The sequence below is a fragment of the Lepidothrix coronata genome, unplaced genomic scaffold, assembly GCF_001604755.1.
Source record: "Lepidothrix coronata isolate B3197 unplaced genomic scaffold, Lepidothrix_coronata-1.0 Scaffold95, whole genome shotgun sequence".
Lineage (NCBI taxonomy): Eukaryota > Metazoa > Chordata > Aves > Passeriformes > Pipridae > Lepidothrix > Lepidothrix coronata.
In genome coordinates, this window is record NW_016690275.1 from 1,435,368 (window position 1) to 1,460,770 (window position 25,403).

At 38.1% G+C, this 25,403-nt stretch overlaps 1 protein-coding gene across 11 annotated transcripts in view; it reads left to right on the forward strand.

Moving 5' to 3' along the window:
• The window catches only part of GRIP1 (glutamate receptor interacting protein 1), a 323,893-nt gene that overhangs the window by 270,298 nt on the left and 28,192 nt on the right, over positions 1–25,403 (forward strand). For 9 of the 11 annotated variants that reach the window (XM_017822141.1, XM_017822145.1, XM_017822147.1 and 6 more), the window contains exons 8-13: positions 4,509–4,656; positions 6,251–6,420; positions 11,646–11,801; positions 16,811–16,997; positions 18,250–18,395; positions 20,223–20,303. In XM_017822141.1, the coding sequence (XP_017677630.1) occupies positions 4,509–4,656; positions 6,251–6,420; positions 11,646–11,801; positions 16,811–16,997; positions 18,250–18,395; positions 20,223–20,303 (888 nt within the window). The remainder of the gene's footprint in view (positions 1–4,508; positions 4,657–6,250; positions 6,421–11,645; positions 11,802–16,810; positions 16,998–18,249; positions 18,396–20,222; positions 20,304–25,403) is intronic. The other 2 variants (XM_017822137.1, XM_017822139.1) reach the window with 2 other exon arrangements.

Genomic DNA, 25,403 nt, shown 5'->3' on the forward strand with positions numbered 1-25,403 from the left:
TACTGGAAAAGAATCTTTGACTTTTGTAAATTAAAACAAGAGCGCAGAGAGAGCAGAGGAAACCAAGAATATAGTCTAGGTCATTTGGGAGTGAGTGGGGAATTTAAACTGATTTCTTCAAACTGATTTGCTGTAAATGTTCCAACTTTTTGCTTTTAAAGGAGAGAGTGTTAGAGATATCAGATTTTTTTTCCAGTTCTCAACAATCTTCCTTAACTTCACTAAAATATGGTTCTGTGATCCGCTGGTCTGAGCATGAGGCACAGAGGTACTGGGTATAAAAATACGGGTTACAGAAAAGGAGAAAGAAGATAAAAGATTCGGGTGTACTGACAAGAACTGAATGAAGAAAAAGAAGCTCCTACCTGAGAGGGAGATTGATCTGCTTAGTATCATAGAATCATTACAGTAGGAAAAGACCTCTAAGATCATCAAGTTGAACTGTCCAACCATCCTTGACATCTGTAGGGTGCAAAGATTTTGTATGAAGGGAACAAAAAAAAGATGTGAGGAGTGGGAGAGCACACTTTTCTGGCCAAGAGAAAATATTTCTGTGAAATACTGTCTTCTAGTTTTAACAGACACATGTAAATCTGTGAAGGCATTGCTAGAAAAGCATTAAACTTTGTATTGCAAGAACTACAGGGTTTGAGGAACTAAAGATCTGAACCAGAACCTTGCTGTTTGGGGTTTTTTTACCTGCTTTCAATCAGAGAATCACAACAGAGAAGGCTGCATGGACCTGCTATATACAGTTCTAAGGTGAAAAACTCGTTAGTCTGTGAACACCTAATAGGGAAGAAGCTTGGTGAAAGGAAAATTAGTGTGAGATAGTAAGGTATTCACTTGTTTGTTGTGTCACTGTTACAAGGTACAGCAGCATCCAGGCAGATCAATAGCAGTCTTCTGAAGCTGTGCGTTTCAATTGGTTCAGCTGGCTTTTTGGGGTCAAAATCTGTTTTGACATCCTTCCTCTGTGTCTAGTTCTTTAAAATTGCTCAAGAACATGATTTGCACCTTGTGTTGCCATGACTTTGAAAAAATAAAAAAGCACCCCAGATTTTCTCATTAAAGAAGTGAGAAGCTACAGAGTTTCACAGAGATAGCAACAGAGCTCAATGTTCCTACAGGAACAAGCTTAATAGCAGTACTTCCCAGCTTTAAGTAGAAGGCAGCTTTGGGAAGGAAAAAAAAGTATCATTGACTAAAAAAGTTTGGTTTCTTGTGGATTTACTGTCATTATTGATGGCAAGCTGTGACTGAGGCTTTTCCCTTTTTAGGGCATTTATAGGTACTGTTTCACATGTAGATCCTCTGCTGCATAATACAAGCAGCTCACTTTTTGACTTCCCCACTGTGGGAATTCTAAAGAGGTTTTTTGTCCTCTACCATACACTAGTTGTTGACCTGGATTTAACATGCCATGAGAACAGGTTAAGGATTAACAGATCCATAAATTTAGAAGGAAATAAAGAAACACATGTAAAATGTGAGCACTTCATCAAGTTAAAAATACAGATTTTCAACTTTAACAATGATTTGTGAAATCTTTTAAGGTAAGGAGGGGAGTGGTAACACTGCTTATTTTATCTAAAACTTTTTCTGTATTGTATAGTATATTTATACATCACAAAAGTATATTCAGAATAAAAACCCTTGTTGCCTATGATTTAAGCTGTCAAATAAAAAAAGTGTGGTTTTTTCTAGCAGAAGAAATGTATTAGCATGCAGAAAGCAATGCTGCTTCCTCTGGGAGGTTTTAATCAGGCCTCTCGTACTGATTGAGATGCAGTGCTCTAAAGTGAGAAAAATTATTAACAAAATCAAAAATCTAGAGTGTCTTTCACGCCAATGTTCATCAGTGTATTTTATGTGATTACATAGTCAATAAATCAACACAGTGTGTAAGTGCTTCAGTCATGGTGTAAATATCTTAATGACTGAAACATCTTCACACATGAATAATTTATACCAGTATGATTCATTTTTCATATCCATGCTTTACTTCAACATGAAAAACTAATCCTTCTCTGTCAGGGAATGTGTACTTGATTATTGCCTTCTGATTCCTCTTCCTTGTGCTTATTTTCCACAGTTAGACACACTCCATTTCTTCTCTTCTGGTTCCTCTAATGTAGTTATCTTATTTTTTCGCCCTGTCTGCCTTGGTTTGCCTTCTCACTGCATTTCAGCAGGCACCTGGGAAATAACACTGGGGCATAAGCTGATTGTGTGTTTCTCAAGTAACTGGAAAAAGGACCAGAATCTTGAAAGGTTTACACATTCTCAACAGATATTTGCATTTAGTTTCCTCTCCTTGAAGCAACCATTGCAGAAGGAACTTAGGATAGGCCATTAACAAGTTGGGCTTTGCCATTTTCTGGATCAATGTGAGTTAAAACCTTTGTCAATGTACTGATGACAAACATTGTTTGAATCTTCTTGCCATATGTTTGTAAATGCAAAACTTGTTTGTAGTTCCAGAAAACCACTGGAATGTTCAAGACTAAAATAATTGTTTCTCAGTGCAGGAATGGGAATAGGGAATACTTAAATTCTGCTTGACTGCACATGCTTATTTGACTGTATGCAAGTCACTGCATGCATCCTGCCTTACTTAGACATTTAGACCCCTAACCAAGACATCTAAGACATGAGTTTGATTGTGATAAACTCCTTTATTTACTAGAGAAAGACAGGTTGCTGCTGAGGGCAGTTGTCCCAGCTTTAAAGCTACTTAGTGCTTGAAGCTCCAGACAGAAATGCTCTTCTTTGGGCTCAGAATTTAAAGATAAGTTCAGGTTTTTGGAGCAGCTTATTTTGGTAGTGTCTGTGAAAGTTCAGCCTTTAAAAAGTCAGTCCTAGTTGAGCTTAAAAAATAATCACTCAGATTTAATGGGCACTTTCAAAAGTACTGAATTGCCCCTTCAAACCCTCAGGTTTGTAACTTGAAAAAAAAAACTCACCAGGAATATAAAAATTAATTCAAGTTGTGGGGGAAAAAGGAGTCATATCGGAGTCATTCTCTGATAATTAACTGATACTTTTCTGAAATTGCCTGTTGATTCCATCCATGCACCTTTTTTCACTTCATTTCTATATGCAGTTTACCTACATTACTCTCTAACAAGGAAGAGCACCTTAGCTGAGTGTTAATCACTCATTCAATTTCTTGTATCATTATATAGCATGCTAGTTTTGTATGTTAGTATTGTTTCACAGTCTCTTCTGTGTCAGTATTACATTTTTGGACTATTTTTTTAGATTTAAGACTGAATGCAGTATCTTACATCTGTCCTCTCCTCCATACTTGGAAGCCCAGCTGCAGTTCTTTTATATCTTCAATCTCAGTGACTTCTGAGACGTCACAGTTGAGTGTTGTCTTCGTATCCTCACAGCTGGCTCCAGTACGCTGTGAATACGAACCTCTCTTGTTTGCTGGCAGGACATTTGGTAACTTTGTTCCAACATAAGTCTTTGTTTATTCAGTTTTTCCTTATTCTGATTGTAAAGACTTCCAAAGGCTTCTGATACTACTTTATTTGTCTCAGTCTTTTTATATCCTTAAAGGACACCTCCTCTTACTGTATATTACTCCACTGAGATGAGTTGATCTGTGGGTATTGATTAGTAGGAGATCTCAGCCAGTCTCCAGAATGTACTTCACCCTGATCACTACCTGCTTTGTTTTGGTATTTAGGAAGAAGCTTGCTGTCTTTTTGCTTTGTTCTGTCTAGCACTTGTCTTTCTTGGGTATGCTTCCTCATCACAGTCATCGATCATGACTGTTCCTCCCTCCTATTTTTCTGCTTTCTCTTTTTCAGCCTTGGTCATTTACTACTTAAGCTCTGTTGCAAGGCAGTAGTTTATCAAGTGATAGGATGTTACAAGAATCTTCTGAACCTCCTCACATGTATTTTGCTTTAACTCCTACTACTTCTAGCTGTCATGCCTCCTGCACTTTCACAATTTTCTCCTAAATTATCCTTTCTTTTTGTGAGGGATTTCTCGAAGACCTTTTCTTCACCTTCTTCATTTGATTATTATAGCTTTTGTCCACAGCCCTTCACCTTCTTTTGTAAAATTTAATTCAGCTTTCTTCTCTAACCTAATCAGTTACTCTTTCTTTTTTTTCAGATAATTTTCTATTTTTTTATTAATTACTGTTTTGCAGCATTCCTGTTTTATATTCCAGGTAATTTTTAGCTTCAGTTGTTCAAGAGAATGATTTTCTAACACATCTTGGTTCCCTCATCTGGTCCATGTCTGATTCTGATACACTCAAATACTTTTGGAAATCCCAGAGTCACAAACTTCCTCTTGCTTTTATAATTTTCATCATTAAGAGCTGATTAACTGATGCTATTCCAGAATTTCATGAAGTGGCATGGTGTCTGGTTAGAGAAATAGAATAGCCACGGAGATTTTATTTTATGTGGGGAAAATGTGAAAATGGCATCAATACCACATTGGTATAATACTGATCTTCTGTTGTCTAATTTTAACAGATTCCGTAGCAACAGCGTCTGGACCACTGCTAGTTGAAGTTGCCAAAACTCCTGGTGCTGCTCTTGGGGTTGCACTAACTACCTCGATGTGCTGCAACAAACAGGTCATTGTCATAGACAAAATCAAATCTGCAAGTATTGCAGACAGGTGAGTGTGACAGAGGGCTGACACTGCAGGTCCATACATCCATTTTATTTCTGTTTGGTCTGGTTTTAAAGGAACCCTTTCCTTTTTTGATAAAATGACTGAACCAGATGCTCTCAAGGTTGCATGTCTTAAAATTAGCACTTTCTCAGATCGTTGTTCCATACTGACAAGTTTAAGGCTTCCAGGACACCATTTACTTTAGCTGATTCATGTAGTATCTAGTGACATAAGCCAGCCTCATGCAATATGTGACCAGCAGCTTGCACTGTACAACACAGGAGTTTAGAGGTCTGCTCTGGCTATTAAATGTAATATCATGGCAGAGATTAGTATTTAAAAAATAAATAACCCACTGGAATTCTTGAAGTAAGCCCACAATATGGAACAGCTGTCAAGAGAAGTAAATTTTGAGGCTCTGCAACCTTGAAGTGTTCTTTTAGAATGTATCACTCATTCTTGTGGCACAGTGAAACGGAACTGCTTATGTCTGAATTTTTTATTGATATTTTAGAATACAAGTGACGTATTAGGAAGGCTGGCTTATGTGTTTTTAAGTTCTTTTGCTGTAATTTTTCCACTTCATTTTAACCTTTAATTAAAACCATTTAAACCATTAAAAATTTAGATAGATATTTTTCCCCGGTGCTCTGAACCTCTGTAACAGAGCCACAGGATCTTTTCTGGGGTGTGTGCGTGCGTGTGTGTGTGTCTTTATACATATACAGTATATTCTTGTATACATATCTCTATCTAAAAATTTTTTAAATGTTACGTTTCAGCAGCAAATTCCTCCTGCATGTCCCCAGTCACCCTACCTTGTAACTCCTCTTTGCCAATGGTGCTTTTGGTAGCACCCACTTGTAGCAGTGAGTCTACAGCTCCTCTGTGGGCTTTTCCCTACAGTAGAAACTTTGAGAGTGACGGCCATTGATCCAGGGGTGTTCTCCAGTTCAATGGTGCAGGATGCTTTAATTTTCTCCCTCTGTTTTTTCCCATTTCGCAGGGGGTAACCAATTAAAGGAGCTGTCCACTTGACTGGTACGTCGGGATGCTGACTGCTGTGTTTGCATTTCTCAACTCATCCAGTAGCCAGTCTCTTGAGTGCAGCGAGATTTAGCAGATAGTCCCCTTCCCACCCTACTCCTCAAGTCACTATGCTAGCCCTGGTTTCATTATTTGTTTGATTACTGCATAATTCATCATCATTTACAGCTTTTGTACTAATAAATGTTTGAACTGTAACTCAAAAAATGATGAACTGGGTGCTTGTGTGAGGGATATGTGACCAAGTTATTTAAGTCTCCTTAAGCTCTTCTCATTTTATCCTGCTGCCATTCACACATATTTTTAAAGTCAGCTACCCCATTCCAGTTCTGTGAGTGATGTCTTGGCATATGTTGTATTAACTGAATTGTTTTTAAGGTTTGTACTGATAGATATAAAGTCTGACCAGTGACAGTGCCTACAAAACACAAATGTCTCTCGAAAAAAAAGAACACATTGATAGTTGTCATGACCAGTTTGAAGGCAGAAAAACTCATTTTGCAAGCAAAGAGCATACCTGATCATACCGAGTTTTTCCCCTTTTATATAGATGTGGTGCATTACATGTAGGAGACCATATTCTGTCCATTGATGGCACCAGCATGGAGTACTGTACGCTGGCAGAAGCAACACAGTTTTTGGCCAATGCAGCAGATAACGTCAAACTTGAGATCCTTCCTCATCACCAGACACGGCTAGCACTGAAAGGCCCAGAGCACGGTAAGAGGATCTGTAGCACCAAATGCATCTTTCTCTTTCTTTCTTTTACTTTGCCTGCCCTTGCTGAATGGCCAAGAAAGCTATCGCAGCATTTATGTCTTTAAGTGTTGTTTCAGCTCCCCACATTTTGCTTCTGCAATATCTGAGCAGGTTTGTGTTTTCTCAGTCTTAATGTATCCTCCGAGATTCCTATGGCTAGAGAGGGAAATGTTTTGCTAAGAAATGGTCTGCATTCTTGTAAATGTACATAAAGCACCTGTTGACTCTACTGTTGCAGTCGTTGGGGGGGCTACAAGGTACTTCAGTAAATGAATCTCAAAATTGCTTCTTAAATTTAGAACGGGGAAGAAGAACCACAGCCAGTTTATTTTCAGCATATTGACTTGGTAGTCTGTTATGATCACTTCATTAATAACACCTGTTCTCCCCTAAAATACTTACCCCCCATATTTTCTCTTTTTAATGACATTATTATTTATTACCATCATCTTTTAAAGTACTTCTGAGATTGCTTCTTGGGTTCATTGTCAGTGCTTATGGAAATGGTTTGTTTGGAAACAGTTCCCTAGATCCCAGACCTTTTACACTGTGATATTTATTTCATAACAAACATTCTTGAATAGAATGGCTTTCCATTTTCAAATTAAATATATATAAAATGTCTATGTATTTGAAGATGGAGGCTGCCTGTCTTGTCTTCTGACTCATCCTGAGAAAGTGGCTAATTCACAGTATTCATAAATTCAGTCTAAAATACTGCATTTTGACGGACATCAAAGAAGTAGGGTTATCAAACACACAGAAGAAGGGTTATCAAATACATAGATAACAGATAACTGTGTTGCAGCATGAACATGAAGCAGTGGTATTACTTTCTGAGCCTGTAATACTGTACTTCTGCCTCCTTTAGACCAAGACAAAATTCCTGAGGCCTAGAAATGTCAGTGATGGTAGATGTTCTTGGACATCTATCTAAGATCCAGGCTGTCCCTTGATAAGTGATGCTCTAGTCAGCTTCTCAAGAGTGATGAACATTGAACTAGTGACTGAGGAGACACTAGTTTCTCACAGACCAGGATGAACAAAAAGTAACCCTTGTTCTTCCATTATTCAACTCTTTCCCTTTTCTACTTAAAGCTCTTAGAAGGACAAAGGAGCAGAGAGTGATACTGCATAGGCAAAATGAGATGGAGACCAAATTTTGCAATATATTTCCATTCTGTTCAGTTATGACAGTACGTTGCAAACAGACCTTTCATTTTTTTGAAGTAAAGGTGCCACACAAATAATTTCTGGCTGGTTAAAGAACTTTTGAAGAGTGTTTCTTTTGGGAAGACAAGTGCCAGAGCCAAAGATTTGTGTAGATGACTGTATTACTTGAAGCAGTTCATTTGTTAACCAACATTTAAAACAGATTGATGCTTTTAATGTTCTAGGCACCTTGACCCAGTGTAGATGCTTAGAAAAAGTGATGCTCTTGCTATGCCAGAGTTAAGAACTGGCTGATACAAAATCATGGCAAGGTGATCTGCGAATGATATATAAGAGCATCTTTTGGGGAAAAGTATCCCTAAGGTAATAAAGTTGCTTTCTTAAGCAGTTGCTTTCAACAAGGCAGAATAAATAGGATGTTTACAGCCCTACCCAGGCCCTTACCAGGTGGTGCTGCTCCAATAGGATGACCAATTCAGGATATAACATGCTTTATGGAAGCAAGTACTCTCCTGGAAACAACCTTTCATCAGGTGTGGTATGACCTAGAGGCTGCAGAGAGTAAAAATCTCCCTTTATGTGTCTGGGATAAACTGAGTCATTAGGGCTGTATCTGTTGAACTCAGTTATTGGTCTTGTGGGAACATGTTAAGAATTTAAAATGGACGCGGAAAGTCAGTATATAAAATAAATTGAAATTTTAGCTGTAAAATAAAATGAACAGCACCATCAAAGATTTGATTTTTTTCATGTTTTTTTTCCTTTATACTGTGTTGCTGACATTCATTTCTGTTGCTGCCCCATTAGTTTTATGTTTGCTGTACACAATGCTGGGTTGAAATAGCTCAAATTACCACTAAATTACTATGGTTGCACACAACAGGATTTTCTTTTACAGAACTTTTGTTGAACTGGGATTATCCTTCTACAAGCTGAGCAAACTGAATATGTGTACCTTCCCACTTTGTAGGACATTTTTATCTCTACTCTCAGCATGAAAATAAAACATTTTTAAAAGGTCTCAAAGACTACCAGATAATTTCCTGCTGGAAGCAGTCTTTTTAATTAAACAAGGCTTACAGCAGCTTCAAAATAATGAAAATCTACCTGGCCACATTGTTCTTATCAGATTTTAATTTTTGCACCATAGTTCAGAAATTTCACTGTCTGTGTGTGTAATCAAAGAGATAGTTTCACCTGAGAAGACATAATAAGTCTGTGAGATACATATGGCCATATCAGGCTGCTGCTGCTGCTGTTTCTGGGACTTCTCTGGCTTACGTGAGATCTTCCGAAGTTCCTGAGGGTGGTGGTGCCAGCGGTCCCCAAGGGCCCAGGCTGACCTGGTGCTGGTGTCGCACCCCTCCCTCACCTTTGATACCTATTATGGGGGAAAAAACGTAGTTCTTTTGATTGAAACACATGCTAGGGCACAACAGGGTGCTCTCAGGGAGGGACACAGCTCCTGGGAAATCCAACCAAAGGCACAGGGTCAGACCTGGCAGTTCCAGGGCCTCAGGGTCCCCACCACCCCACCAGGCTGCAGGGACACAGTGGGCCCCTGTGCTCCCCTTTTCCTCTCCCTTCCCTGGTGTGCACTTCACACTGTAGTGACAGGCATTGCTTTTGAGTCAGAGGATGGTTAGTATAGTCAGGCAATTAGCAGACCATTACTCATGTAGTATGAAGCGAAACAAAATGATGTTTTCCTTCTGGCACAGCACAGTGCTTGCTGCGGTGGCTACCCTTTTTGCCCTTATTTTGTCTCATGGAGTAAGATGTGAACACAAGGTGTGGGTCCAGCTTAAATGCTCAAGGTTTTGGGCTGCTATTAAAATCCAGCATGTGAACATATGTGTCTTCAGCCATTATAGGTAGAGCAGATAGGAGAGAGACACAGGTAAAACAGCTCATGAGCCAAAGATGGCAGCTTCTCTTTCATAGAAACTGAAAAAGGGCAGGTTTAGATTAGATATCAAAAAGAAATTCTTTATTGTAAGGATGGTGAGGCACTGAAACGGGTTGGCCATGGAAGTTGTGGATGCCCCATTCCTGGTAGTGTTCAAGGCCAGGTTGAATGGGACTTGAAGCAACATGGTCTAGTGAAAGGTGTCCCTGCCCACAGCACTGAGTTTGGAAACTAGATGATATTTAATGTCCCTTACAACCCAAACTGTTCTATGATTCTGTAGTATGGGTGAATCCCTTGGTGTTTTAAAACAAAAATTCAGTGAATAGTTCCCAGTTTGAACTGTTCCTTTATGGTTCAGCAAGGATAGAGACATGCTGAATTTAATGATGGCATACTGTATTTAATCTAGGGTGACTTCAGTCACTTTCCTTTAAGATTTGACAAATCAACTAAAATGTTTCCCATTCTCTTGGTAAATACTGGTCTTCGCTTTTGACATATCCCAGATTCCACATACACAGAATCAACAGTCAAATATAGTCTCAAATTTCATCCAGTGAAGGATCATTTCAAAGTTTTGAAGATCAAGTTAAAAAAACCCCAACATTAAATTGCACTTCCAACTAACCAATAAGACGTTTTTTCTTTATTAACCAGATTTCAGGATAGAGTTTTCCAGCTGCTGGCCTGGGGAAGTCCTTTACTGCACAGAATAGCATAATATGAACAATAGATGGTGGCAAAATTAAAATGTCAATACAGTAAATTGAAATGGCAAGTAAGCACCTTCATTCTAGGCAGTGCTATGTATAGTACCTGGTTGATCTTTTTAAAGTAGATGAATGCAAGCAGAGACTTACTAACCTTCATTTAGTGGTCATATATAGTAACTTAGCATTTTCTAAGAAAGTTTGCAATCTTAGCTACTATGCCAGAGTGAGATTAGAAATTGATTCAGTAGACATCTTTTTTAAAACAAATACAAAAAGGCAAAACCCCACAAACAATAAGAAGCATTTTTTCTGAGAATAAATATTATTTCTACTCCTCGAGTTATCGAGCCCCAGTAAGAAGACAAGACCAGGTTATATTTTATTTTATTTTATTTTATTTTATTTTCAATTTATTTTCGTTCTTTTACTTCTGTTTTTTTGTCTGTGCAATTCAGTTACTTTTACCTCTTCTCTGGTCCTTTTGTTTTCTGATTTTCCATCATCCCTTCATGTGAGCAGTGAACGTTCAAAGAAGCAACAGGCAACTTACCTGGGATTTGTGTGCCAACAGCCACGGCAGCCTCCTCACCTACCAGCATTATAACACCTACCACCCTGACCATTGCAGGATGCCAGCCTTGAAATTCCAGAAAGCGCCTCCTCAAAAAAGCCTTCGTAATGTTCCACGCTTCTTCCTGCTGACATACTCTCTCCTCCTCTTCTTCTTCCTCCTCCTCCCTCCTCTCTTCTTTCACTCATACTTTTCCCATTTCAGGCTCTAAAATGTTTTTAGTTTTATGGATGCTATCCTTTTTCATAGCCATGCCAATGTTATTTCCGACATTTTGCACCTTTTCCTTTCTGTAACAAAGCAGGTTTTGTAGACAGGAAAAGGCTTGAAAATTCTGAATGAATCAGCTCTTCCGTTATATATGAGTAGACCATTAGATTCGAGTAGTGTATATAAAGCATGATTTTTGAATGCAAAGCACTGCTTACAAATCTTTAGTCAGAAATTACGTACCACAAAAAGGCATTTCTAAAATCAATGTATCTAGACATACTGATCTGCATTGGTTTGTGGATATGTGTTGAAAAATTTAATTTAACATGCTTCACTTAAAATGAGTTGTATACTATGAATGTACTTTTTGTATTTACATTATCTTTGTTAGCTTCCAGTGAGTATTTTCATGAGATGCTGGCTATATTTTTTTTAGGGTCACCTGTGTGGTTTAATGTCTTTGTTACTGGAAATGCACAAACCATTCCTGTGTATCATACACAGCATATACATACAATGTTTGATTCATTGATGAGTTACAGGCATGTGCTGCACTCTTCCCAGAAGACTGAGTGCTGTATGCCAAGTGTTTGATTTCTTACAGCAGCTCTGGTGTCTTCATCCTTCTCTCCTACCTCCATGAGTGCATACAGCCTGAGTTCCCTGAACATGGGGACCTTACCTCGCAGCCTCTACTCCACCAGCCCACGTGGGACAATGATGAGGCGGAGGATGAAAAAGAAGGACTTCAAAAGCTCCTGTAGGTGGTAACAACATTTGCTCAAAATGTGCAGTGAATGGGTGGAGGAGGGGGAAGATACAGAAGAAAAGGTACTCCTAAACAGGAGAGAGAACAATTGGAGTTTCTGTTAGATGTAGGGAAACATCAGCGTAAAAATATTTGTCCAATGCTAAAAGGAGATGAGCAGATATCATGCAGCAATAACTGTCTCATCTGAAATATATGAAGGAATGTTTTCTTCAGATAGTTCTGGAAGAGTTTGTTGTACCGTTACCAAAGTGATTTTCAGATTCCTTTTTCAACTCTTCCAGTTTCCGTTAGGGAATAGAATTCACAGCTGAATAGTCAAAAACATATTGCTGGTAAACTCAACCAGCTATCACATTATGGAAGACAAAGAGCTTGCTGCAGCACCTCCTAGGTAGTTCTGATGTTTACAACTACACCATAACCTGTACAGTTATTTTTGTGAGGAAGAGCAACAAGTAACAGTAAAGACTAAATAGCCTTGTTTGACTAATCTCTGGACTTCAAAGCATGGATTTCCTATGAGTCAGTAGTTTCCCAAGACAGGGTTGATACATTTCAGGCTGTTCCACTTTGTATATTATTGAGTATTCACAGGGCAGGAGAGAGTATGGCTGTGTCAGCATTTTGTTTCCCAGACTCCATGTATGTGCCGCCTCTCCTTTTGGCTTGTCCCTCTGTGTATCCTCAGCAGTTCAGTTCCTCCAGAGCAGGGAGGTGAGAACTGCCCTGTAAATCATCGCTCTGGTTAATAATGCTCAGAGGTCCGTTCTGGAAGAACTGAGCTGCTGTACATTACAGTGCTGCTGCCCTGTTTTAAAGATTGCCCACATCATAGCAAAATCAGAGCAAATCAGCAGCCTCTAAGGCCAGTCACTATGGAACTGTGACAACACGTTAGAGAGGAACTGAGGTTTTGCTTTCTTGCAGTTTTTGTTGTTTGCTTGTTCTTATTTCTTTCATAAAGCAAATATTTTTGCATAACATTTGCCTGTAAGTGCATTTTTTCTTTTTAATCCAATCAGCCATTTTTCACAGCTCATCTGTTGACATGTTAGCTTCTAATGCATTCTTTTGGGTTATGGGGAGATACTTTGGTAACAGTAGGGGTCCAGGTCTCACATGTTCTTATGCACATGAGAAACAGTAGTGGTATTACATTAGTAGTAATTGATTGAACATCAGTTTGAAAATTAATGCAAAAAATAGTTCTTCTGTAGTGCTATATTTTAGCTGTTCAACAAAGGATAAAATCCTGAAAGCTAGTCCTTTTATGGATCTTGGAGACAGCTGTTACTTATCAAGTTCTTCAGGTATTTTTCCTTCAAGGAAGCCTTGCCCTATGGTGTGTTATCTTGCAAAGGCTCATAACAAGGCCAGTGACACGGCATGTAAGTGGGACAGTCACATAAGCACTGTAACCTACATGGAAGATTCTTCAAGTCAGAAGGCCTTGAAGGCTGCTATGATTAAACAAATCTCTAGCAAGGAGAAGCTAGAATGAGGCTTTGTTGTGGGTTAGTTTATTATGCATTTGCATTGTGAGGTCTGGATATAGAACATTACAAAATATGTGGAACTGGCCCCATCACTGAGCAAGTCTGTGCTTTGCTACAAGCAGTGACTACATCAACAACCCTGAATCAGAAGTGGCTTTGGAGGAATTGGCTGGCCAACCAGGCTTGCCTCCTCTTTCTGTGAGCTCGCTTATAAGTTCATGCAGACTTCTTTACTCTGTTGTTAGATCTATACCCCGTACTCATGACAGTAGTAAAAATCAGCTTAAGAGACCCACACTACTCTGAGTGTGCTACAAGTGACCATGATAGAGAACGTCTGCTCCTGTACCTTTCCACTATCCATGGATAAGACTTGGAAAACCTTGCCCCTCTCCCTTTGTGGGAGACTCATGACAACCAGGTAGATTGACTGCTGTCGTTTTCATAGAAAAGGAATAGCACACTCTCTTAATTTTAGTTGGATTTTTTTTTCTTTAATCTGATTGGATCATTTGAGGATTGTATTAATGTAACATAATAAATCTATAAGGATGTCACTTGGGAAGAAAAGTATGTAGGGTGTTATAAAGTTTGCATTGCCAATTATTTAAGAAAACTTGCATAATGTAATGTGATGGTGAAGTGCGATGGCAGAGGGGGTTACAAGACTTTTATGACCATGATTTTACAATCATTGCATTAGTTACACAGATCTTTCCAAACATGTGGTTGTAAAAATTGAGGGCATGCCCTGCTGGCACATGCTTTATTTATGCCACTTGTTTTCAATTTTTATTCTTCCACCTCTTTTGTTTGTTTGTTTTAAGGTATGGTATTCATTGTGGAAACAGTTAGATTATTTTTGGGTTAAAGTTTAAATTGTGAAGTATTTTGTAAAAGGTCGACATTAGTAGTTGAAAGTAAGACATAATTTATATCAGTTTACATTACTAGGGTTCCATATCTGGTAGAAATTGGAGAGGCTGTTAGACATGCATGGGTGTTGTTTTCTCAGCAGCTACCAGGAGAAATAGTGAACATTTTGCAGTTTCTGGAAGCGTAATAATCCATGTATGTACCTTTGAATACATCTTGCTTTGCTTCTCATATAACTACAAGAATAAAAATAACAAGTACATAATCTTCAAATTCAAGATCATTATTTACATAACTTCAGGGCATACAGCAAACCAGCCCCCAGGACTGTTGCTCAGAGTTAGACAAAAACTATACAAATACGCTGAAATGTACCCCTAGCAGTAGCAACCAGGGTTCACTGGAAGTACATATACATCCATGTCACTTTTAAATCAATGAGGCTGCTTCCTGGCCTGTAAAAATTCTAATCTATCAAGCAGCTAAAAAATGGAAGTGTTTCTTGCTGCAGTTATTGTTGAGTTACAAACCACAACATTCTCAAAGTCATGGTTTTGGGTACCTGTTACATTTTATAAAGGCTTAGCAGATAGCTATTGTTACATAATTTGGAGAAGATATTTTTATCTCTGCTTTTTTTTGTTCCTGTTTCTCTTTCATTTTCATTGAGTGTGGAAGGATTTTCTAATTGTCACTTTTAAGTGTCAACATCATCAAAATGTTTATCAGAGTTTTAAATCCCATAGCTAGTGACTTAATTTCTCAATGTGAATTAAAACTTTAGCTGTCCTAAAAGTTGAAGTAAATGTTATGAGACATTTAGATTCCTGGTAGGGCATTATAAAAAGAGTAAGAAAGTTACAGAGTCAGCTAGATACCATACCTGCTGCTTGGGGGGAATAGACACATAAGTGATGGGAAACAAAGATGAAACTAACAAGTAATTGTTATGTGACCTTTAAGAAAGGGAAAATGGAACTTTTCTGAGATTGGATGCCCTAAATTTCAGCATTTCTAGAAGATGTGTTAGGGAATCTGGTATTATATTAACTCTGAATTTATTTGGTTTAGTCGTATTTTAGCCTCTGCAGCAGTGAGAGCTGGAGGAAACTTTCTCGTGTGCAGTAAATATTAAAGCTGGTGGCAGTTTCTAAGAACAGATTATTAGTATTTGCGTTTGTGTATAAGCATGTCTTACTGAGTGCAGGTAAAAGAAACAGTAAGAAGGAAGCTATTCAGTAGCTAAAGTAATATACAATTCTTACATAAGAAAATTAATATATGAGGGAAAATTCACAGTAATTTGGGCAGCTTCAGACTGGAAAGAAGCTTTGCTTGAAGAAAACAGAAATTCATGAGATTTTTGGCTGGTGAAACTTTTCCGAAGAACTGTCATTGCCAACTGTGCCACATCAGTAAGATTTTATATGAACTTTCAGAGCAAAAGTCTAATGCTTGCAGCCCCAAAAATACTTATATAACCTCTGACATCTTTGTACAGTTGTGCTAATAGTATCTATAATGTCAAATCAAGAATTAATTTTTTCCCACATCTGAGAGAAAAAAAATCCATTTGAAAACTATCCTTCAGATAAACCATGAACTTTTACCTAATTCTTAGTAGCTATTGCAGGCAGAAATGGGTCTTGAGAGAAATTAGAGGTGCAAAGGTAATGGCATAGGTTATTAACACAAAACCATTCCAAATCCTTGGCACTGAAGGATTATCATTACTGAACGGGAATTGAAAAACTCTAGCTTTCTGTGCAGGACATAATAAAAGGCAGTAGTTTGTCACAGGGGGAATTCAAACAATGATACAGTAGATATTTAGACAGAGATCAAGGAAGCAAAGGTGCAATCTTCTCCTTTCATAGGTAATTGCATTGAATCTCAACCTTTTTTTTGTCTTGATTTGTTCTGTACTACAGCCTTTCATAGAAAGAGTGAGAGGGAGTAAATCAGGAGAACAGAAGTAGCTGCCTGTGTTTCTCACAGAAGGGTCCCCCAGTGGCTTTGAGAGACCCCAAAGAACTTTTTTTTTCACACAATATCTTGAGATATACTGGTTGATAAAACAGTAGGGTTTATTCACCTTCCTTACAATATCCAGTTAACCTGACAACTTGCTGACTCGTAGTAAACATGTACAAGAAAAAGGCATCCTTACTTCTTGCAAACAAGCCTGATGCATGTGCTTTGTTGCTAATAACAATGCATTGCTCTGAGATGTTAAAAAGAGCTCATGCAAATTGGCCTGAATAACAGCTGGGCTTGTGCCTCTAATTCACTTAGCTCCTGGGAAAATTCTGCTTATCCACTCCTCAAACCTGATGTAAACAAAATTCAAGGATGTTTTGAGATCTTTGGAGTGGGGGTATCAAACACATTTATTTTACTCATTACAAGAATCTTCTTTCTGCATTCTAACGTACAACCAGATGTTTTCTATTCTCTTATATGTCATAACTGTTTATACATTATTTATAAACTTTAGCCTAAACTGACTTTAAAAGAGATGTTTCATTAATTCATTTATTTACTGTACAGATGAATTTTCTCAAAAGGCAATGAAATTTCTGCTGTGTATGAATGTTTTTCCTCCTGGTCTGCTCTGTTTTATAGTGTCTTTAGCCTCTAGCACTGTTGGTTTGGCTGGGCAGGTCGTCCACACAGAAACCACAGAAGTAGTGCTGACAGCTGACCCCATAGTAGGGTTTGGGATACAGCTCCAGGGTAGTGTGTTTGCTACCGAGACCTTGTCTTCTCCACCTCTCATTTCCTATATTGAATCTGACAGTCCGGCGGAAAGGTGAGGTTCGTTCAATTGACTTCTAAGTATGTTTTGCTGAGTGTTTCTTGGGGTACTTTGGACTGGTTGCTTTCAATTTGTGACGAATTGCAGGGCCTTGTTCAATGGAAGTGGGGCAAGTTCTTATCATCCAGAGTCCTCCACCAGCAAACTGGAAGGTGTGTTCATGCAAAAAGGAAAAAAAAGCAAAAGCATCACTGATGTCAAAATACTGATAATTGTGCCATGGGGGGGGAGGCTGTGTTCAGTTTTAGTACAAAATCAAATTTTAGGGAATACCAGAGTTTTGACTTATTGATTATTTCATTGCAGCATTTCAATTGCATTGTTATGCTTACCTGTGTATTTAATCATGTAATGAGAACAACAGTAGTTGCACAGGCAAATACTAACTGTCATTTCACCTGCAGCCCAGGGTCAGAGTTGATGTCCATGGGTGGGGTGGAGGCAGGAAGACCCCTCTTCCTGGGTCCTAGCACATAGAGAGCACAGCCCATGCTGGGAGTGCTCAATACAGTCTTAGTGCAAAGGGGCAGCAGCTTCTGTCCCCCTCTGTGCCTGGGTAGACTGTTGAGCTGCTACGCCACAGTTCTCCTGCAAGGTTGCTGTTGAACGTGTTTGATCAGATGGCTTGTATCAGGAACTGTGTGGCCAGCAGGGCAGTGATCATCCCCCTGTACTCAGTATTGGTGAGGCCACACCTTGAATCCTGACTTCAGTTTTGGGCCCCTCTCTGGGAGCATACTAAAGTGCTGAAGCGTGTCCAGAGAAGAGCAATGGAGCTGGTGAAGGGTGTGGAGCACAAGTCTTATGAGAAATGTCTGAGGGAGCTGGGGTTGTTTAGCCTGGAGAAAAGGATGCTCAGGGGAGACCTTATAGCTCCTACAACTTCCTAAAGGAGGTTGTAGCCAGGTGGGGGTCAGCCTCTTCTCCTCAGGTAACAAGTGACAGTACAAGAGTAAACAACCTCAAGTTGTGACAGGGGAGGTTTAGATTGGATATTAGGAAAAATTTCTTCACTGAAAAGGGTTGTCAAGCAGCGGAATAGGCTGCCCAGGAAGTGGTTGTCACGATCCCTGGAGGTAGATGTGGCAATTCCACACAGAAATGGTGGTCTTGCCAGTGCTGGGTTAACGGCTGGACTCAGTGATCTTAAAGGTCTTTTCCAACTAATTGATTCTGTGATTCTGTGATATTGCTGGTTCTGGTTACATGTACATCTGATTATTGTTTTGTATCGTTGTGTACCAAGGTGTGGGGTGCTGCAAATAGGAGACAGAGTAGTGTCAATAAATGGTGTCCCAACAGAAGACAGCACATTTGATGAGGCCAATCAACTGCTCAGAGACTCCTCTATCACCAACAAGGTCACCTTGGAAATAGAATTTGATGTTGCAGGTATGAATGGCCTGTTATTCTGTCTTGTAAGAAAAATGAAGGAATAAATCCCAAGTACATTGCAAGTATACAAGTATTAGGCATCGAAGGTGGAGGCTTTCTTCTCACATCTGTACCATTCAGTTTTCAAGTGACTTATTTGAAACGTATGTCTTCTTGGACAGCTTTCTCATTTCACATAGGCCTGCAGTGTACTTCAGAATGAAAATAGAAATGACGGGTCCTGTAGTAAGATCTGTTGACTGCCTCTCCTCTGAGATATTTCCGGACATTTTTCTGCCCTGATATAGAAATGTTCTGCTGAGCAGAGACAAATCACCTACAGGCCAAATACTGAAATATTTTGTTAGACAGAAGAATATCATAAAAGGATGAATAAACAGAAAACTCTGAGGAATTTCACTTACAGTATATCAAACCAACAATCTAAATAAAATAATAGAAACTGAATTAATAAAGGCCAGAAAGAGTCATTGTTAATGTTGCTAGTGAGTCTTTATTATCACTAATGACTTTCCTTTATTCTGTAATGTGTTTAAGCATACAGAATACATCTATAAAATCACAAATTGTGTGTATTAAACAAGCACACATTATGTGTGCACTACCAAACTATGTGAATATTAAAAACTATTAAGACTTGTCTTAAATCTGACAGTAGCTCCTTTTTAGTCATGACAATGTCAGATGTGCTGTATTTTGTGTAGTGTGATTATTGGTTTTGGTATTATTTCAGGCATTGGAATGGGCTGCCCAGAGAGGTGGTTGATTCACCATCCTTGGAGATTTTTAAACGCAGATTGGACGTGGCACTGAGTGCCATGATCTAGTAAATGGACTGGATTTGGACCAAGGGTTGGACTCGATGATCTCGGAGGTCTTTTCCAACCCAATTGATTCTATGATTCTATGATTCTATAAAACATTATGTCAAAAGTAGGCTAAAGGTTCCTACTGTAATTCTGTATATTCTTTAGGTGTACAGACATCCATCTAGTATAATGTTAAAAAAAAGGTCAACTACAGTGTGTACATTCATATACATAGGAAACAAAATATTAAAAAATAAGAAAACCCAATAATGAGAAAGCCGCTTAAATACACTTGAAATCACATGTATTTTATTCCCTGCACTTGTTTGTGCTTCTCCAATTTGCTCCATGATAGCAGACTCATACTCATGGTTAGAGTCCTCTGCCACATGTGTGTTTGTACGTTTCCACAGCTGTAAATTTCAGTTATTCTTTTTCAGGTCAAGGGCCAAACCTTTGGTAGCAGTGATGCCAAAAGTCAGGGCTCAAATACAGTGCAGTGTGTTCAAGTGAGCTTTTTCCTCTGTCAGCTCCAGGCATTTCTCCATTACGGATGTTTTGATTCCTTTTCTTCCCACTAGATGTAAAATCCATGGCAGTTACCTTAGTGGACAGTTAAGAAAGTGTTAATCCTACAGCAACAAAGGCCTGAAATCCTTACAACTCAATCTCCTGTCCTTTTAATTAAAAGTTATCTGCCAGCAGTAAAATTTTCACATATGCTCTCAAAACTTGCATATGAGCTAAAAACCTGCAGTCTCAGCTGGCTTCTAGCCCGTGCAATCTTCACAAATTCAGTTAAACCTTAAAAAAAATTGAGTTACTGTGAAATTAACAGTCAAGTTATAAATCATACTTCCTGTGTCCTACCTCCTTCACTTCAGCACCTGTGTTTCATCTGTGCCATGTGATTCTGATGTGTAGTGTATACGTGTACAATTTATACGTATAGTTCCATGCACTTGGAATTGCTCTGCCTTATAAATTATCTAACATTTTAAATATATTTTTATAGAATCAGTTATACCAAGCAGTGGAACATTTCATGTGAAACTACCAAAGAAGCATAATGTGGAACTTGGCATCACCATAAGTTGTGAGTAAAGTGCTTATTTTTCAGACCATGTTTATGAGATAATCTGCAGAGACTAGATTTTGTGGCTAGAGACTTATGTTTCTTTTGGTATAAACTTCTTTTTCCTTTTTCTAGCTTCTTTTTCTGCTTTTTCTCTGATGAAATACCATTCTGTAACATATTTATACTTCCCTTCAAATAGTTAATGAAGCCAGAAGTTTGCCAGGTCTAATGCTTGACCTATTCCTTCATGCATAGTACATATTTAACTCCCATAAAAATTTTTTATTAAAAAAAAAAAAAGAAAAAAAAAAGTCAACAGAATTAGGTCCATGCAAAAGTATTTCCATGGCTGTGAAGTTTAAAGCAGAGTCTGCCATGGTCTCTCACAGGTTCTTGAACAGAAACCCCACTTAGCTCAAGAGTTCCCACAGGCATGAGGATTCACATACATGGGATTGTTTTCTGCTTCAGAACCCAGAGTCTCAATCTGTAGAACTAGTGGGCAGTCCTGAATGTGTGGGTCACATAGCAAAATCCCATTTCAATGAGGATTTTAGAGATTGCTAAAGAAGGTAGCAATGGTCTGCATTACTCTGTTTCTCAAAAAATATTTGTTACTGTTGTTAGAAATCAAAGTGTTTTTATACTTATTTTGTTAGCAGATAGTAAACACTGTGTTAGGACTGGATTTTGACCGTGTAAACTCTGGCATACTGAGTTCAGCCCTTAATGGAAGGAAAAACAATCCATATCAAAGTTAATGGGCTTGTGCCTGACACTGCAGAATCTGGTGTCATCAGAATTAGCATTCCTTTATGGTTGTAGCCTTTCTTAAACTGTTAGTCTTTCTTCGGAATTATTCATGTGTCTTGGGGGAAGACTGTGCTGTGACTTGTATTCTCAAAGCTTTTACCAGCACAATAGAATAAGGTTAATCAAAAGTACTGCAGGGTACTCAGTGCTGAGGATTACATCTGAGGAACAAATGAGAGACACTGCAGGCCTGTTTGCTTGCATTGCACACTTGAGTGAGTAATTGTTAGACTCTGTCAGATGTGATGTGATGCTTGAAGCAAAATCATAGGTCTACATGTATTTATTTGTGCAAATGAAAATATTGGGAAATGAGAAAACCTGGAGTGAGGCTGTTCTATTTAAATGTTATTCTTAGGATCAGTAATGGTTTGTAAGATTATTGAAAAAATAGGGTCTTCCTAGTAATTTGATTTGTGTTGCTTTTTGGAATTCAGACATAATGTGCTTTTTTTTTTTGTCTTAGGAATAAACTTTTAATGTTTTTGGAATTTAGTATTTAGCACTCCTCTTCCAAACTTTGCATACTTTACTGACTAGGATCTTAATTCCAAAAATTAGTGCTTTATATAATCAGTGACATGATTGGTCTTTTCTCTGCTCTTCTCTGTCTACTGCAGTATCTTTAATATTTAAATTAATTTTTCTGTTATGTATAATAGTCTCACCTATTAATACTATTTAATGCATATGAAATGTATAGAGGATTAATTATTTACTTGGTTTTAAAGGGTTTATACTAATAACTGGAAGTTTGTGAATTTGCTTGGTAGAAGTCTTGAATTGCTGCATTTCATGCTTGCTTTTCAGTACTTCACTCTGTTCTACCTAATTAATTCCGAAATGAGGCAGTCTGATTTGAAGAATATAAGCATATATTCATTTGAAGAATATAAGAATATATTCATTTTGTCAAGTTCCTGTCAGGGCACTTCAGCACATTAGCATGCCATTTATTACTGATATTGTCAGAAAGCTATATGATTTCTTTTAAAAAACGAATACTAAGGGAAACTTGACAGAGTTGGTATGACCAGTCTTAAACCGGGGTGATGGGAGTGATCAGATCAGATGATCAGATTTTGGGCTTGATCTGTTTAAGTGCTATAGAACTGTTGCATCCTCTCTCTTCTCAAGTTAGTGGAGTTAGGGATTTTTATGAGAAAGTCATGGAATTACCTGACCTGAGAGACAAGACAGACATTTTTTGTCAAAAGGGAAATGTAACCTTACCTTGTGTTGGCACCTGAACACACATCTGTTTTAAGTCCAGGACTTCTAAGTCAGCTGTTACGAGTCAGACATCCTGTAAGCAAAATTTATTTTTCTTTCTTTGTGATGTTTTGCTTCATAATAAACACCAAGTGTGCCTGCATGGAGTTACAGCCAGGTATTTGAAGGCATATCTGAGGTGACACGCAACATAAAGACAAGCTAATTCATGGCCCTTGCAAAACAAGGCATGTAATAGGGGAAGAGACTTCTCTTAGTTTCAGATTTATTAATGCAAGAGAAAAATAATAGAGAAAGAATAAAACTCCCCATAGATAGCAAAACCCCTCAGAAAGCAAGAGAAGAAAATTTCACGAGCACCATTGTTAACGTTAATTCAGGGCTCTGAGTTCGGGAGAGTGCATGTCGGTTACCTCACAGTAGGCCTTGCCCACTGCTGCCTTCATACACACGCTGGACTCCTGTCATCCTTCCCTTATCTCTGCAATATCTGTCTAATTTTTCCATTAATAGATACACTCAATAAAGACCTTATTTCATAGTTTGCAAATAAAAGTGACTATAGAGTTCATGCTTCAGATGTCATTATTTGCACAGCTGTTTAGAGCCATTAAAATATCTCAATTCTTAAAATTATGTAATCCAAATAAAGCATGACATAAATATCATATATACTGATAATATAGATTTATATATTTATATATGTATATAAAAAAAATAAAGCAGTGTCCCTGCTTTTATAACAGAACCATTCCCTAAAAGAAGGATGGCTTTCAAGTAGATCTAGTAGTGTTCAAATCTGTTTCAATTTATTTGCCAGTGACATTGATTTTAGACCATGTAATGGAATATAGATTTTTTTTTTTAAAGATACATTTTTGAGGCAACTGACTACTTTTGTCATAGACTAATTTTTTTTTTAAAATACATTGAATGATATCCAATAAAGTGACTTACTAGTAGATTCTGGTAATTGTAGATAACAGCTTTTTTTTTTCATTTGCTTTCTATCTTAAGTAAGATTCTGATATCCTTACTGGTGATGAACTGCAGCACTTTGCTTCATAAATAATCTTTCTGAAGCTTATGGAACTACTCAAGGAATAAGAAGCTGCAAAGCTGGTAAGAATATCAGAATCTCACTGAAACAATCATCAGTTTTTCTAAGTCATTTTCACTAGCAGCTATACTATAGTCTCCTATATCATTTTTGTATTTCATCAGAAACAAGCTTTGTAAGTATCTACGGATATTTAGCATTGACTATGAGAATTTGCTTTTTAAAGCATGTTTCTGTATATTTTGGGATTTCACCTGGCAAACCCTACTTTATTTTGCAACGTTACAAGTAATTATTTTCAAGACAGAGAAAAAAATCAGCAGATTTCTCAGCTGCTCCACATGTACCAATACTTAAGGAATAAAAGAGCTGCATCAGTCTTAATTTTAAAAAGCTCTTTCACCTATTTGATAATCACACTATTTTTAAAAATGTCTAATAGCTGTTAACCAGCAATGTAGACAAATGGATTGACTTTGTATAAAAAATATTTTTCCATCACATGAGCATTTTCCTCTGCTTGTTTAGTTTGTTCAGTTTGATAAAATTCCAAAGCTTGAAGCCAGGCTGAGATTAGTAAGTGAGTTTTGGCTAGGTGGTAGGTGAGATGTCCACTCCAAAATCTGTTTAAGTCACTTTGTGGTTTGGTGTGTTTTGTTTTTTTTTTTTAATTAGCAGTGAAATAAGAAAGAAGCATTGTTTGAGGGTTGTTTTTTAACCTAATGGAACAGCTGATCTACAAAACTGACAACACTTCACTGAACTTTCTTTCAAGTGGCAGGGGAAGTGTAGTAGTAGAAGTAGGGTAGAAACCTGGTATGGAGACCTAGGATCATACAGTAATTTAAAGAGAGAGAACAAACAACTTGCTTAAATCAGCCTTTTAGTTGCAACACTAAATTTAGTTACCTGTACAACCTTATGCACTGTTTGGTCCACTTGTAGTTCTTCAAACAGACTGTGTAAAGTCTCCGCAAAAGCTGAACAGTAGGTAGACTAACAGCTGGGTCAGGGAGCAGAAAGGATGAGATTTTTGTTGGACAAGCAGAAGGGGATAAGGAGAGAAAATGAGTGGAGAGCCATAGCAGGGAGACAGCAGATGAGGAGAGAGACTGAGCTGTGATCAGGAGTAGGTGCGGCTGCAAACTTGAACAAGAAGGCTGGACATGGCTGATGGTAGGGTGCTTTGTTTTTAATAGCCTCTTAAAAACAAAAAAAATTCTGAAATTAAACATAAAAATAGAGACTTGAAGCTGTACAGTGTCACTTCAAACCTGCATTAAAAGAGTATCTTAATTAAGTGGTCAAATAATGCTTTCTCCCTGGAACTCTTGCTTCTCTGCTCTCTGGGGAGAGTTCAAGCAGTGGTGTGTAACAAAGGGGATGGAGGCTGCATAATGAATGAGGTTGAGGATTGCAGAAAGACAAAGGATGTGATCTCATGGTCAAGATGGTTTAACGCTGCCCTGGAGAAATTAGGGTGTTTTTCCTTTTCTCTGCAATAGACTTGTGCTGAGACAACTAATTTTTGGGGGTGGAGATTTTCCGGAGATGGCTGCTTGATTTTCTGCAGAAACTGTCGAGATCCTGGGGTTGCACTTGCAGAAAAGCTGAGCATCTGCAGCTGTTGCTAAAAATGCCAGTAGTTGTGCTTTGGACATAGAAGCTGTTACATTCTACAAACGACTGTGAGATATAAAGGCGTGGATGTCTGAAATTGCTCACCAAAAAGTGTCATACTTTGACCTAAATGTTCCTCTGTTTTCTTTCCTTATCTGTAAAATCACGATAATAGTACTCAATCTTCTTGCTGGGGACAGCATCTGTTCACCAGTATTTGGAAGGCAATCTTAGGCTGTGGTGATGTGCAGTACAAAAGTTCAGGAGATAATTAGTGATTTTATCTCTGCAACACAACTTGACTAGTTTGTAGTAACTATGTCATGAGTATTGAATGCTAATAAAGCAAAGTGTACCTTCTTATTAAGGGCTTGTCAGCGTGGGGTAATTCA